A 14,101-nucleotide genomic window follows, 5' to 3' on the forward strand; every position below is an offset into this window, starting at 1 on the left:
TTTTTTTTAAATTAGATTCCACTTTAAATTCCATTTATTGTTTTGACTTTGTAGATTAAGCCTTATGGAACCAATGTTTGAGAGCCCTCTGTTCCGAAAATGAAAAAGCATGTAAACTCATGGAGAGGGTACTTATGATTTGAAGAGGGGGTACACATGATTTATCAAGAAATGCAAAGGGGGTACACGGGGGGGAAAAATGTGAACCACTGTTTTAGACGCATTCTTGTTTGAACAAAACTTTGAATAACACAGAGCAGTGACATGCTGTTGCACAATGTAGCTATAGACCATTTTTAAATTTAAACCAAAATAGGAACTTCAGCACTGGAATTAGTAAATTGACTAAATTTAAATTCTTTAAAAAAAAAAGCCAGCATCAGATTTTCCAAAAATTATAAAATGTTGACAGAAAAAAAAAAAAAAAAGGAAAGAAATGTTGACACATACAGTAAGGCAAGAATCTAAAAAATGTCTACCTAAAAAATAATGTATGAATAAACGTAGATAATTCAATGTAAGACACAGATCTGTGTGCAGTTTGTGTTCTTGAGTGGTCTTTGTTCTCCGTACACAGGAACCCCGACACCTGCAGCTGCTGTCAGATCTGGAGGACAGCAACATCTTCACCGTCATCACAGGGAAAAAACTGCACAACGCCCCAACAGATTACCAGTTCTGCATCAGGGTAAGACTCAGCCGTGTGTTTAACTTTCATCATACAAATGGTAACTCTTTTGGAAGTTTGTGGTCGGACATACTCTGGGTTCTCACCAAGAATTTTTCACAGCGTCGCGGGATCGTTGTAGGGAAGTCCTGGGGCATCTGGAAAACTTTGAAATTTATAACCCTCTGAGGGGATACATTTTGTTACTGCCTTACTTAAAAAGCCACAGGTTATTTGTTGAATTGGTGAAGGTGATGATGAATGGAGTTAGATCTCATGCTTGGTATAGGTCCTCCCCTAATAAATACTCAGGGACACTGTATAGACAAGAAATAAGATCTAACAAGAAGATAGTCATCAACATCCTCCGCCAGATTGGTAGTCATTAAAACGCACAACTTTTTCCTAAACGTGTTTACACAAGAAAATATTATCACATCAGAATATAAAATGACTAACTATCTTAAACAGTTTCTGAGAAAAGCTGTCCCCTTTGAAGACACCTCGAACAGAGTAAAATAAGTCGGCACAAGGGCAATAACTCCGTAAAAAATATTTGTGCAATTCTCATTTTTGAACTCCATCAAGGTATTGATGCCCTGAAGCCACACACCAAATCGTATCTTAAACGATTTCTAAGAAAAGCTGTCCCCTTTGAAGATTCCTCGAATATAGTAAAGAAAAAAAAAAAACAAGGGCAATAACTCTGGAAAAAATAATTGCGCACTTCTCATTTTCGAACTCCATGAAGCCACACACTGAATTTGGTTATCCTATCTTAAACGGTTTCTGAGAAAAGCTGCCCCCTTAACTTAGACGGACAGACGGACGGACGGACGCAGCTCAAACCTATATCCCCCTTCCTCACTTTGTGGCGGGGATAATAAAATTAAAAGCACACAAATAAATAATGTGGATGAATGAGAGCTGGTTAGCTGTCATATTTGATCAGTGTTGGGATTTGGTAGTATACTATATTTGGTTCTCTAGTGCCTGATGGAGGTTGAAAAGTTAATGAAGAGTTGAAGCTGTGGTGATTTTCCAGTGTCAGAGGGTTCTTGTGTGTAGTTTAACCACACACTCAGCACTATGTGTCACTCTCGAGGTGTTATCTTCTGCGGTGGGTCACCCGTTGATCTGGGATAAGCTGGGGTGGAACAGGGAATCTGGCCCTGCTCACCACAGATTTCTCTCACACGCACGCACGTGCACACACACACGCACATCAGCGTTGATTTCATTGACAAAAACTATTCTTCATTATTTTTATAGGCAACGTTATGTCACGTGTGAAAACGGGACGATGACTGAATTAAAAAAAAAAAAAAAATGAACGTGAGCGAAAACGTATCAAAATGTATTTGTGTGTTTTTTAACAAATAAAAATAAACAGGAAACAATGACGTTCACACCAGGAAAAAAAATCCAATCAAAACTACTTTTGTTGCGTGGAAGACAGTAAGTGGTCCAATAGTAAGTAAGCGTATTGTGTTTGAGCACATGGATGACCGTGATCTGAGACAATGGCCGTGTTCAAAATCGCAAACTAGCATACGACTCATACTAAGAACGAATATCGGATTCAAATTTCTGATGTATTTTTTTTTGCAATTCATTTTTTATTTATTTTTATTTAATTGTAGAATACTGTAGATATGTTGAAGGTTCAAATGTATGTAACCAATTGGTTAATAATAAATTTTTCTCATACCTACTGTTGCTGACTATTGTTCTGTGTTTGACTAACATCACTTGATCAAGTCTTTTATAACATTTCACACTACAAAATAAGTCATTATTATTTTTATTAAAGAAAAAAAAAAAAAGTAATAAAAGTATGTATGATTCACGCTGATATCGGATCAATATCGGTATCGGCCGATACGCAAGGCTGCAATATCGGTATTATATCGGAAATGAAAAAGTTGTATCGGGACATCCCTAAAAATGATTATGTACTGGGTTCTCATTAGATAGTATGAAATACCCAGGTGTGTACTTTTTTAAAAATGCATGGTGGACACCCTACTCATGCTCAACCATCCCATGATGCATTGCGAGCGGAATGTGAAATCGTCTTGGGACCGGCTTCAAGCTCAAAATCCAACATCGTCTTTTCAAAACAAAGGCATCTTTTCTTTTCTTCCATTAGTTTTTTTTTTTAACACTTTTGTAAATAAGACTCTTGTTTTGAAGTTAACAGGAAGTTTAGTCAGTAGCACAACGGTGGGTCTCTGAAATGTCGGCATGAAAGGTGTTTCCGCGAGTTTTATGGATCAAATGTCCACATGTTGATATTCTACTTTTTCACTTTAAATGTTTTCAGAACTTTCAAAGGTGGAGAATCAACAGAGATGTTTAGCCTCAGTGAGCTTCTGGTTTTTGTCGTTGTAGGTTTGAAATGCATCTTGGGAAACTTGGAAGTATACTTTAGTGGGAATGCTCAGCATCCTAATCATACTAATAGTATTTTCTTTATAATGTGTAAAATGGTGTTATTGGTGGGTTTTTTACCATAATTGACATTGGGAAAATTCACTGTTCAGCATTTTAACTGACAAATATATTATTTGATTATGTTTAAATATTTCAGAGTTGCTATAAATATTCAGGGAAGGAAGACATGATGCATATGCAAGTTTTCTTTAAATTTGTAAACCGTATATAAAAAGTGATACTAAATTATTGATAGTTTACTTTTTTGTTTTTGTTTTTCACTAATGGTACTACATCTTTTATAGTATGTAATGCATTACACAACGTTCTACTGTCTCGGCAATAGCGTGTCCTGTTGTTTAAATGCTGTTAAATGAAATAAAAGAAATCAATAAAACAAGGCTTTAATCAGTCTGAGTGTATTTGGAAACTTGAATATCATCCCATTTCAGGTTGATCAATGATAATTACATTTTTAAAAATGCATAAACAGATTTTGTAGACTAAAATGTTCATGTCATTCAGTGAGCTAAAACTTGACTATAATTGAAATTTTGACTAAAAACCAAGTTGCGCTTTAGTCAGAAGACTATGACTAAAACTAAATCAAGATTTGCTGTCAAAATTACCACACACACACACACGCCACACACACACCCACACCACACACACACACACCACACACACACACAGGCTGTCAGTGGGGTGACGATGCACGAACGGTTGAGGGATTTTACTCAGCAGCTTGCGTGTGGGGGTGTGCCCGGAGTGTTGCATGGTGACATGAATGAATTAGTCTTCAGGGCTACATTTAGGAAGCAGTGCGTCCAACGTAGATTAATGACAGTCTGCACTGTGCACTGATCTCACTGATCAAACAGATCAGATGAAATCAGGCTTTATTACATTTTAAGCCTAATTCTCCTTTAAATTGCATCACATCTTGATACATTAGCAACACAGAAAGTTCAATCATGTGCCAAGATTTAATAATCATTTGGAGAATCATTTGAAAACTTAACAAGGAACTTACGTGGTTTTTTTTTTTTTTTTGATTGCTAACAAGCATTGGTTGAAACCAGTGGCGGCTGGTGCATATTTCTTGGGGGGGGGGGGCGCTTTGTGTAGCTTTGAACAAATAAGTAAAGAAAATTGCAGTCACAGCACTGCTTTCAAACCAACCAAATGTATTGCTACAGAACCCATAAACAAGCATGAACAAATGTAGTTTATACAATGGAGTGAGTGTGTGTGTGTCAGGGTTATTATAATTTTTTTTAAAATAATTACTTTATTTTATGTATTTTGTTTTTCAGATTTTTTTAATTTATTTTTTATTTTGAGTTAGTTTAACAAGTAATTAAATTTAAAAAAAAAAAGAAAAGGGGGGTGAGAAAGGAAGTGGTAAATAAACATGCAGTATATAATTAAAGGCCTAAAAAATATATAATTAAAGACCTACTTTACCAAATATGAACATATTCAAGATTTCAAATCATCAAATTTAGTGTGTTTTTTTACACCTGGTTTATGTTGCTGCTACGTATGTTATTATTTCTTCCATTAGGCACTTTCATAATTTATCCCCTGTTATCAGTGTTCTAGCATATTGTATCTGAATGTAGTTTTTCCTCTTAAATTATATTCCCCTTCTCTCTCTAAAAATATTTTCTAAACTTTTCAAGACATGTGATTTCAGTTTCAACCAATGATTGTTAGCATAAAATAACAATAAATAAAACTGTTTGCAACTCCTCTCATTCTTCTTTTTATGGATTTCCTCTCTTTATTGTATTCCGTGTTATCCCTTTTATGTCTCTCTGATTAATGTCAAATAGATTTTATTAAGTAGAATATCAAAACTTTATTTGTAATGAGCCATATTAGGTATTTTTTAAAAGTCTGACAAGAAAGTTATTCCTTTTTTAATTCCAGTTGGATTCAGAAATAAGAACGAGTGAGGGTGCCTACGACCATGCACAGCGTAGCACGTGTATGAGTGTCTGTAATGAACAACATGGCTGTTTCCTGTCTGTGTGTCCGTGTGTGTCTCATTAATTGGATGTCGTGCTGAGCGTTTCTCCTTTGGTTGACAGCCCAGTAAAGTGAGAGGTGACTGTAAAGAGCTGAAGATGCTGAGTGCAGAGGATGAACAAAGCAGGACCTGCTGGATGACCGCCTTCAGACTGCTCAAAGTAAACCTCCACCTGATCATCTTTTAAACTGGCATCCCTTTCAAGGCTTCATATATATAGACATACTGTCACTAGGGATATATATCCATATCTGAAACAACAATAAAAATGGAAGAATCCTTTCAATTATGTTAAAAAAAAAACTTAATTATACATGATTTTTTTCTAAATGCAACCATATTTTTAGAATAAAAATGACCTATTTAAAAAAAAAAAGACTTTGAAATACTGTGTAATTGAAAATTAAATCATTTCTATACTTTTGTTTGAAAAATAAATAAATAAATCTAAATGTTCTAACAAATCTATTGCAGACGTGGACAGGCAAGCCCTCGAAAAACAAATCCCCTCAAAATTGAAAGGACTATGAAGACACCGTAGGACGCAAAATAAGTCGCATAAAATGACAGCAAAATGTCAACAAAAATAGACCAAGTAATGACAAAAATTAACACAAAAGATTCCAAATATATGCCAAACGATCATGCAAAACAACATAGCGTGTACAATATGACCCCAAAGACACACAAAATGGCAACAAAATTGCACAAAAGGACAGAAAAGTTGCACAAAATAGCAACAAAAACACCAAAAATTACAGCAATAATCAACAAATCGGCAACAAAAAATTCGAAAATGAAAGAAAAACACACAAAATGACAAGAACACACAGAATATTAACATAAACACACATAATGAAATGAAAAACACACAAAATGACAACATTAAATTCCCTAAATGACAGAAAAACGCACAAAACCATACAAAAATACTTTAAAAACATTAAAGACAAAAGTTTCTCTTCGTTGTTTTCTGCGTTAATGCTGAGATTTGTCAATATTCTAAATTCTGACACATTTTTATCATCTTTGTTGGTGATTCCTACTTCACTACTGGAACCTTTGTCACTGTTAAACTACTGTTGCTGTCAGAAGGTGTTCTGTGGTCAATTTTTCATCCACTCTTTGAATGAGTGATTTTATCATTATTTTTTATTGGTTCTGGTTGTTTAATGGCTAACACGTGACAACATGAGTAGTTGGTTGTTCAATCTACAGACTGTGAGTCGACGTCTCTTCCTTGCTTCTGTTTCCTCAGCACGGTATAGTTCTGTACCAGAACTACAACGTTCCCCATCAAAGGAAGTCGTCTCTCTCGCCTTTTTCTGCGCCTGTGGTGAGTACCAACACTCAAAACGATCAACTGGTTATAAATCAGTTGAGACAGACATGGAAACAGGTGGAAACAGGTGGCCAAAAGTGGCAAAAACGTGGCACAGAAAGAGTGAAAAGTGACTAAAATGGGCCAAAAGCAGTCAAGAGTGGTCAGAAAATGGGCAAATAAAGAGGAACCAGGTGGTATGTAATGGCAAAAGATAGCTTAAATGGGAAAAATGTGGCAAACAATAGTGAAAAAGGGCAAAAATGTGGAACAAAAAGAGGCAAAATGTAAGTAATAAAGGAAATAATTGGTATTTATTTGGCAAATTTAGCTTATTTGGATGAAAAGTGGTAAAAAAAAATTCAAGAAAGGACTAAATTTGGATAAAAGTGTCAAAAACAACTTGCAAAAATTGACAAAAAATAGGGAAAAAAAGGGATGTTTATTTGCAAAGGGAAGCTACAGTCTGATAAAAGAGTCAGAACTTTTTCAAAAGGGACAAAAATGGGACAAAGGAAGTTGCAAAATGTAAAAAGGTAAAAAGGGGTTAAAAAGTTTCCCCCTTTTAAAGTTTTCTGGGGGAGGAATAATTAAAGTGAAGACATAAAGATCCACATGTTGAGCATCACTGACTTAATAACGGCTTCCACGTGGTGTCTCTGATAATGTAGTGAACTGTTCTGGATATAAAATGCCAGGGCTGAATTTATGTCCCAGTCCCTGAATGTTATTCTATTTGTAATAAAAGGATGGTCATAGAATATGTCGTTACATCCACCAAGGAGGTCATGTTTTCACCTGTGTTTGTTTACTTATTACTTTTGAAAATGGTTTTTGGAAGTATGTTGGTCATTTTGTTTTGTTTGCGTGTGTGTGTTTGTTTGTGTGTCTATTTACACGATAACTTGAAAAGTTATGAATGGATTTTGATGAAATTTTCAAGAAATGTTGATAATGGGTCAAGGAACAGCTGATTGAATTTTGGTGAAGTTCTGGCAAACAAGAGAACATATAAAGATATACTGTATGTTCCATTCATTTTCCCATCCACACTGTGGAACTCCTGTTAACCGTTGTTTTAGAACAATGATGTCAGCAGTGTACGATTGTGTACACAAACAAACATCTACACACGCACACACACACACACACAAACATATTGACCAACATACGTCCGAAAACCGTTTTCGTTTTGGAACAGTGTCTCCGTGGAGTCGTATGAATCCGATCGTCCTTTTTCGAAAGTCTAAGCTAAACGAGCACGGATTCATTTATTTGTCTGTTAGCAGGATTACTTCAAAACTACTTAATGGAACACATTTTTACCAAAGATAGACCTTAGACCACGGATTCCATTGAATTTTGGAGGGAATCTGGATCAATATATTGATTCTGGATCAGAAATCCATTTTTCTCATCATTGGCGAAATTTCAAAAATTCAATATACCAAAATCTTGGTTCGTAATTAACCGACTTATGTCAGGTTGGTTTTTCAAATACCCCATTGAGTTTTATCATGATCTGGTCTTTAGTGCGTCGTTTTTCTAAAAACTGATGCTGTCCATACATTTGGACATACCATTGTCGACAGTTCCGAGAAAGTAGTTTGTTTATGGAGTTTTCCTGAAATAAAAGGTTCATAAATAGCTGAAGGTAGAGGTGCTCGCTAAGCCCGGTGTAATGAATTTAAAGGAAATCCTGAGTAATTTGAGCACTCGAGCCAGGAATCCTGACCAGTGCATTTAGTGGATTGACTAAAGTGGGTCTGTGTGCAGACAGGATTTGTCATGCTCCACTGAGTGTGTCTGGCTTGTTTGACCTGTGACCCTTCTACCCCATGTGTGTGTGTGTGTATGTGTAACCCCCCCCATTTACCACTACTGCACTGCTGCCATCTCACACTGGCCCTCATCTTCCTAACAGCGAAGTGTATCGGAAAACTCTCTGGTTGCCATGGACTTCTCTGGACGGACTGGTCGCGTCATCGACAATCCTGTTGAGGCTCAGAGCGCCGCCCTAGAGGAGGGACAGACCTGGAGGGTAAGACGTTGACATAATACATTTGACATCACGGGCCTGTACTATGAAGCTGGATTTTCTCTTATGGCACTAATGTCCGGGTTTTAATTAGTGTGACGCTAGCTTAACTTATTACAGGGCTAAATCACCATGGTAACTTAAGCTGAACGACTAACCTGGTTGGGATCAGGTTTTTAGTCAGCTGATAAAGCCTGCGTGCATCGGGATCATTGAGTCCAATAATTAAATAATTTAATTAAATCATTCATGTATTATGTGGTGACGGCGAGAGCCTCAGTCCTGTATGTTAATATAAAAAACAAATATTATCCACCTTATGTTGGAGTCTGAGCTGTGTGAACACAGTATCAGAGCCACAGACATGGTAAACGTGAAACTGATAGTGTCTGCTTATTCTCAGTTTATAATATCACTACTTAATTAAGCATTAACACTCGTCAATTCCTGCTTTCATCCCTTGCTGCTTTCTCGGCAGCAACAGTGTTGTTTTTGGTCTGAATTATGGATTTTAATTCTTCATATTTTTCAAGAATTATTCCTCACTCGTGACGTAAATTGCTCTACTGTTCCTCCGTTATTGTGATTGGTCTGACGCAAGAGCGCGCCAGGCTGAAATCAACTTGCTTAACCTAACGTGTTGGAATCAAGCTTCGTAGTACAGCTTCTGTCTGATAGAGGATGTTTGATTAGGTGAAGCCTGCTAACGGAGATAAATCCAGGCTTCACTAACTTGATGGGACACCAGTGTGTGTTCCCTTCCTGCTGGTTCCTACTGGTTCTCTGGACTCGGTGTCTGATGATACATTTCTTACCGACAGAAAAGAGGCCAACGCATGAATGTTCTGACTAGTGCCAGCCCTCTGCACCCGTCCTCTCTGAGCACAGGTACAAACACCACATGAAGAGAAATCTGTGTAGGTGAGAAGCATCTTCATCTACAAAAAATCTGTTTTTTCAGTCATTCACAGAACACAAGTTTGGTTCCATGGCCGCATCATTAGAGAGGAAGCCCACAAAATGATGATTCAGCAAGGCCAAGTGGATGGGTTAGTACACAACTAACTTTAAGCAATCATCATGAGGGCCCTGGTTCAAGTCCTGCTCTGGTCATTCTCTGTAACTCTAAATAATTCTTTTTTAAATATTCAATTACTGAACAAAATACTGTTAATTATCTGTGGATTCGCATTCCCGGTTGCATTGTCGCAGCAATGCAACATTTCTAGTTGTAATTGAACTTTAGTAAATTGAGAACGTAATTTTAATTGACTTTCAGGGAAATAATTATCAATTTAATTTTAAATGTAATTGGGGAAAAAAAATGTTTGTCAACATAATTGTAATTGAGTTGTGATTGAACATGGATATTTAAAAATGTAATTGTAATTAAAAATTGCAATTGACCCCAAGCCTGATGCCAGGCAGCTGCTTTGATCCTATCCCTGGTTTACTTACGCTATCTGACATTTTCTAATGTTTGCTTTGTGAATATTTGTTTTAAAACTCTTATTAAATTAAAGTATGCACATTATCTGTGAATGTAAATCTATAATTTTTAGTAAGTAAACTTGGATTTGATGATTAAACTAATGTATTACTTGTGAAAATGTAGTTTCATTACATAATATTACATAGTCATCATAAAAGCTCTTCTATTACTGATGGACACATGGTTTTTAAATGGTCACATTGTACCTGTGGTATAATAATAATATGTCTTTTTTCCTTCTGTTTTCATTGTATCAGGTTATTCCTGTTGCGGGACAGTCAGAGTAATCCTAGGGCGTTTGTGCTCACCTTGTGTCACCACCAGAAGATCAAGCACTTCCAGATTCTCCCGGTCAGTCCCATCGTTAGATCATTTTGTTACGAACTCTTAGGATTAAGGATTTTAACCCTAGACTTTTAACTGTGATGTCAGATATCGTACGGTGTAACAGAACGACATAGTTCGGCTTCAAAATGAATTAGACAGCCTTGCAATTAAACTAATACTGTATTGAAATGACTTTAAATGGTATAAGTTCACTTTGTATAAAGAAAAGTTATTGCATGTCTGATTGTAAATTCTAAGAGTACAGAGCGCTGAGGAGTGAAAACCTGGAGATATATTTATTTTCTGCAGTCCATGGATTATTATTTTGCAGTGTTTTTTTTTTACTTTTTTATCCATACTGATTTTTTTTGTTTTTGTTTTTTTAAACTCAGATCATTATCTTATACCGTTTCTTTATTTGTCTTATAGGAATTAAAAAGATGTCTATTTTGACACGAAAGAGACATAATTTTAAATATTTTAAATTCAACATGAAATATTATTATTCTTACACCATTTATATATGCACGCTTCAATAGGCTAAAGATTTTATATATATATATATATATATATATATATAAAAAGAGTATATATCATTTTATTTTCTTCACCAGCCCTCCCTTCCTTAGGGCGAGTTGGATTTTTCTCGCTACTTGACGTCACCTAGTGGAAACTCCTCCTCCTGACAACGCTATATAAGACTGTGAGCTCCTCCCTCTCAAACTAACTCACGGGCAAAACAAACATTGTGGTTTAATATAGAATATACATTATACTTTATTGTCATATATGTAAAGCTACATACACGAATTGTGTTCTCTGTATTTAAACCCCTCCCTAAGGAGTAGTGGGCAGCCACGGTGTAGCGCCAGGGAGCAGTTCCATTTTAGTAGCTGTTATATCGCCTCGTATCACCTTTGACTTGATCTGACGTGTTTGTGACACAATGCGACGCAGCGGTTGGACAAAACAAATGATTATCACCTTAAATTGAGTATTCCTGTAGTTAGTAGAGATAAGGAAGAGAAGAAAGTGACTTAGCAGCTAAACACTCCAGTGAGTTTTTGAAGCAGCTGAATGACTACGCTGCTGCTGTGATAAACACAGACCTTGAAGCGCTGAGACGGACTCACAATCACAATAGCCGCTTAACTCGCCATGTGTTTTACTGTCATGTGCAGTTTTTTGGCTGAAAACAATAACAACAGTGTGTTGATAGCAAAAGAAAATTGCTTTGGTGTATACTGATCTCCCTTGCGAAAGCGAATCATGAAATCTGCGTCTATAGACACGCCCACTCATGAATATGCATAAGTAGGCCCCAAAACAGCCTGTTTTTAGAACTACGCAAAAAGTGACTTTTCAGAGGCTAAAACTCTGGAAAACAGGTGAGTTTGGGAAAATAAACATTTAATACTGTGTTTTGGGGTTCTTAGAACAAATGGAGATGGGTTTAATATTATATACTGTATGTCATAATGAAACCATTTAAACTTCTTTCATTACACTAAAATGGTAGTTGGTAATGTGTGGCTAATAGCCATAGACTCTATGGTTACAAAGGGGTTTTAGGCATTTAATCATCAAAATCTAATCAAATAAATGTATATAGCACATTTCATGCACGAGGCCACACAACGTGCTTCACAGTCAAGAACAAGTCATCTCAACCATCACTTGCAAACCAAAAATACAATATACAAATTCAGAATAAAAGATCAACTTGTACATAAAAATGATCCACATAAATTAGGTCACACAACATGCGCACAAACACACACTGGAAGCAGGCATGAACATATAACCATAATATGTTGCAAAAAGGAGAGTTTTCAATTTGCTTTTAAAAGTGTGTAATGTAAGATCTGCTGGCAGGGCCTCATGGTGGACTACTTTTCTCCCTACAGATCAAATGGTTGATTATGTTATTCACAGTAGTTTAAAAGAAACCATCAGAGAAATATGCTAATTGGGTAAAGCTAAGCTAACGTCATCTCTCCACGCTGCAGTGTGAGGAGGACGGCCAGGCCTTCTTCAGCCTCGACGACGGAGCCACAAAGTTCACCGACCTGATCCACCTGGTGGAGTTTTACCAGCTCAACAGAGGAGTGCTGCCCTGCAAGCTCAAACACCCGTGCACCGCTGTGGCCTTGTGACACTCCAGTCCCACTCCCCCCTCGTCCTCTCACAGCACCCTCCGATTTGCACACCTTTCACCCAGAGGTCCCTCCTCCTCTCCTCTCGTCTCCACCCGGGTCAACGACCAACACAGGAACAGCGTCACAATGTTTTGGTCAATGTGAAACAGTGCAGCAGGAAAGTTTGATTCCCAAGCTTTTGGGTTAGGGGTTGGGGTCAATTACATTTTTCAGTTACAATTACGTCAACTTCAATTACCCATGTTTAATTGCAACTCAATTACGATTACGGTGACAAGCATTTTTTCCAATTACAATTCAACTTACAATTATAATTTTACCCTTAAGTAAATTACAATCACATTCTCAATTACTAAAGTTAAATTACAATTAATCACAATTACTGAGCCTTTATTAAATAACCCCATAAAATGTAACTTTCCTCTTGTGTTAGCTTTCTGTTAGCATCTCATTTTAAATCAGCTGTAAAATGCACTAAAAAATATTATTTATCATCTAATTTGTTTCTTATCTTTTGGTTATCTTGTTAGGCTTCCTAATCAATGAAAATATTGGTATTCATATTATTGGTGTGAGCGTCTGAGCCTTTTTTCTCAGTATATTCCTGGATTTAGATTCATTTTAAAAATGGTAAAAATGTTCTCAAGAGAACTGAGAGGTAGTGCAAAAAGTTGATATTAAACCCATTTGAATGATTAACTATTGTTATTGTATAACTTATATGTTCACTACATAAGCCATAAAACTGTACCATGATTCCCTAGATTTGCGTTTAATAAGTCAACTACGTGAACTCAATTACAATTAGATTATGGTTACAACAGTAAAACAAATGTCCAATTACAATTACATCATTACATGTAAATAAATGAGATGATAGATGTTTGTTTTAGTGTATTTTACAGCTGATTTAAGACATGTTAGCATGAGAGATGCTAACAGAATGCTAACACAAGAGAAACGTTAACTTTTGTCTGACTCAGTTACTGTGATTAATTGTAATTGAGAATGTAATTGTAATTTACTTTCTGAGGATCAAGAAATAATTGTAATTGAAAAAAAATGCTGGTCACTGTAATATAATTGAACATGGATAATTAAAAATGTAATTGTAACTGAAAAATGTAATTGACCCCAACCCTGGTAGACACCAGTGTCCCACGCCTGCCACGTTGTCATGGCGACTCGGTTGTTCTGTCGTTGCCGCTCTGACCAGGAGGAGAAAAAAAAAAAAAAACGAGCTAAAGTTGCAGAACTTTGTGAAACCTTTTCCAGCATCGAGGGCTCTGGGTCTCTCAGATGGATCCTGTCGTGCCCCGCCCCCAGCCCCGTCCCCCATCCTCCAGGCCTGATAAGCTGTGGTGCCCCCCGCGCCACCCACCAACCCTAAGCCCCTCGGCGGACGGGGAAGCACCACCTTCTGACTTCCTCATTGATCATCAGGGATGGAGGGGAGTCTCTTTGGATCTGATCAAAGTCAATCCAGGAGCCTTCTCAACCTGTGCAGTCCAGTCTGGATAAGCTGACACCCTGCCCCCCCACCCACCGCCCCTTACACGAGCATACCCAAGCAGGGTTGACATGTTTGTTACCAACAAAGTCATGGTGCGACTCTGACACACACAC

The 14,101-nt window shown here is 36.9% G+C and overlaps 1 protein-coding gene across 1 annotated transcript in view; it reads left to right on the forward strand.

The window, feature by feature from the left end:
• LOC114472605 (growth factor receptor-bound protein 10-like) overlaps positions 1 to 12,776 on the forward strand; it is a 14,871-nt gene extending 2,095 nt beyond the window's left edge. Inside the window, exons 2-9 of the mRNA XM_028461918.1 lie at positions 578 to 688; positions 5,200 to 5,298; positions 6,397 to 6,474; positions 8,384 to 8,500; positions 9,319 to 9,385; positions 9,459 to 9,546; positions 10,247 to 10,340; positions 12,326 to 12,776. Coding sequence (XP_028317719.1) covers positions 578 to 688; positions 5,200 to 5,298; positions 6,397 to 6,474; positions 8,384 to 8,500; positions 9,319 to 9,385; positions 9,459 to 9,546; positions 10,247 to 10,340; positions 12,326 to 12,472 — 801 coding nt within the window. The 3' untranslated portion in view covers positions 12,473 to 12,776. The remainder of the gene's footprint in view (positions 1 to 577; positions 689 to 5,199; positions 5,299 to 6,396; positions 6,475 to 8,383; positions 8,501 to 9,318; positions 9,386 to 9,458; positions 9,547 to 10,246; positions 10,341 to 12,325) is intronic.
• Positions 12,777 to 14,101: the final 1,325 nt, after the last annotated feature.

Source organism: Gouania willdenowi, chromosome 11 (genome assembly GCF_900634775.1).
Source record: "Gouania willdenowi chromosome 11, fGouWil2.1, whole genome shotgun sequence".
Taxonomy (NCBI): Eukaryota; Metazoa; Chordata; class Actinopteri; order Blenniiformes; family Gobiesocidae; genus Gouania; species Gouania willdenowi.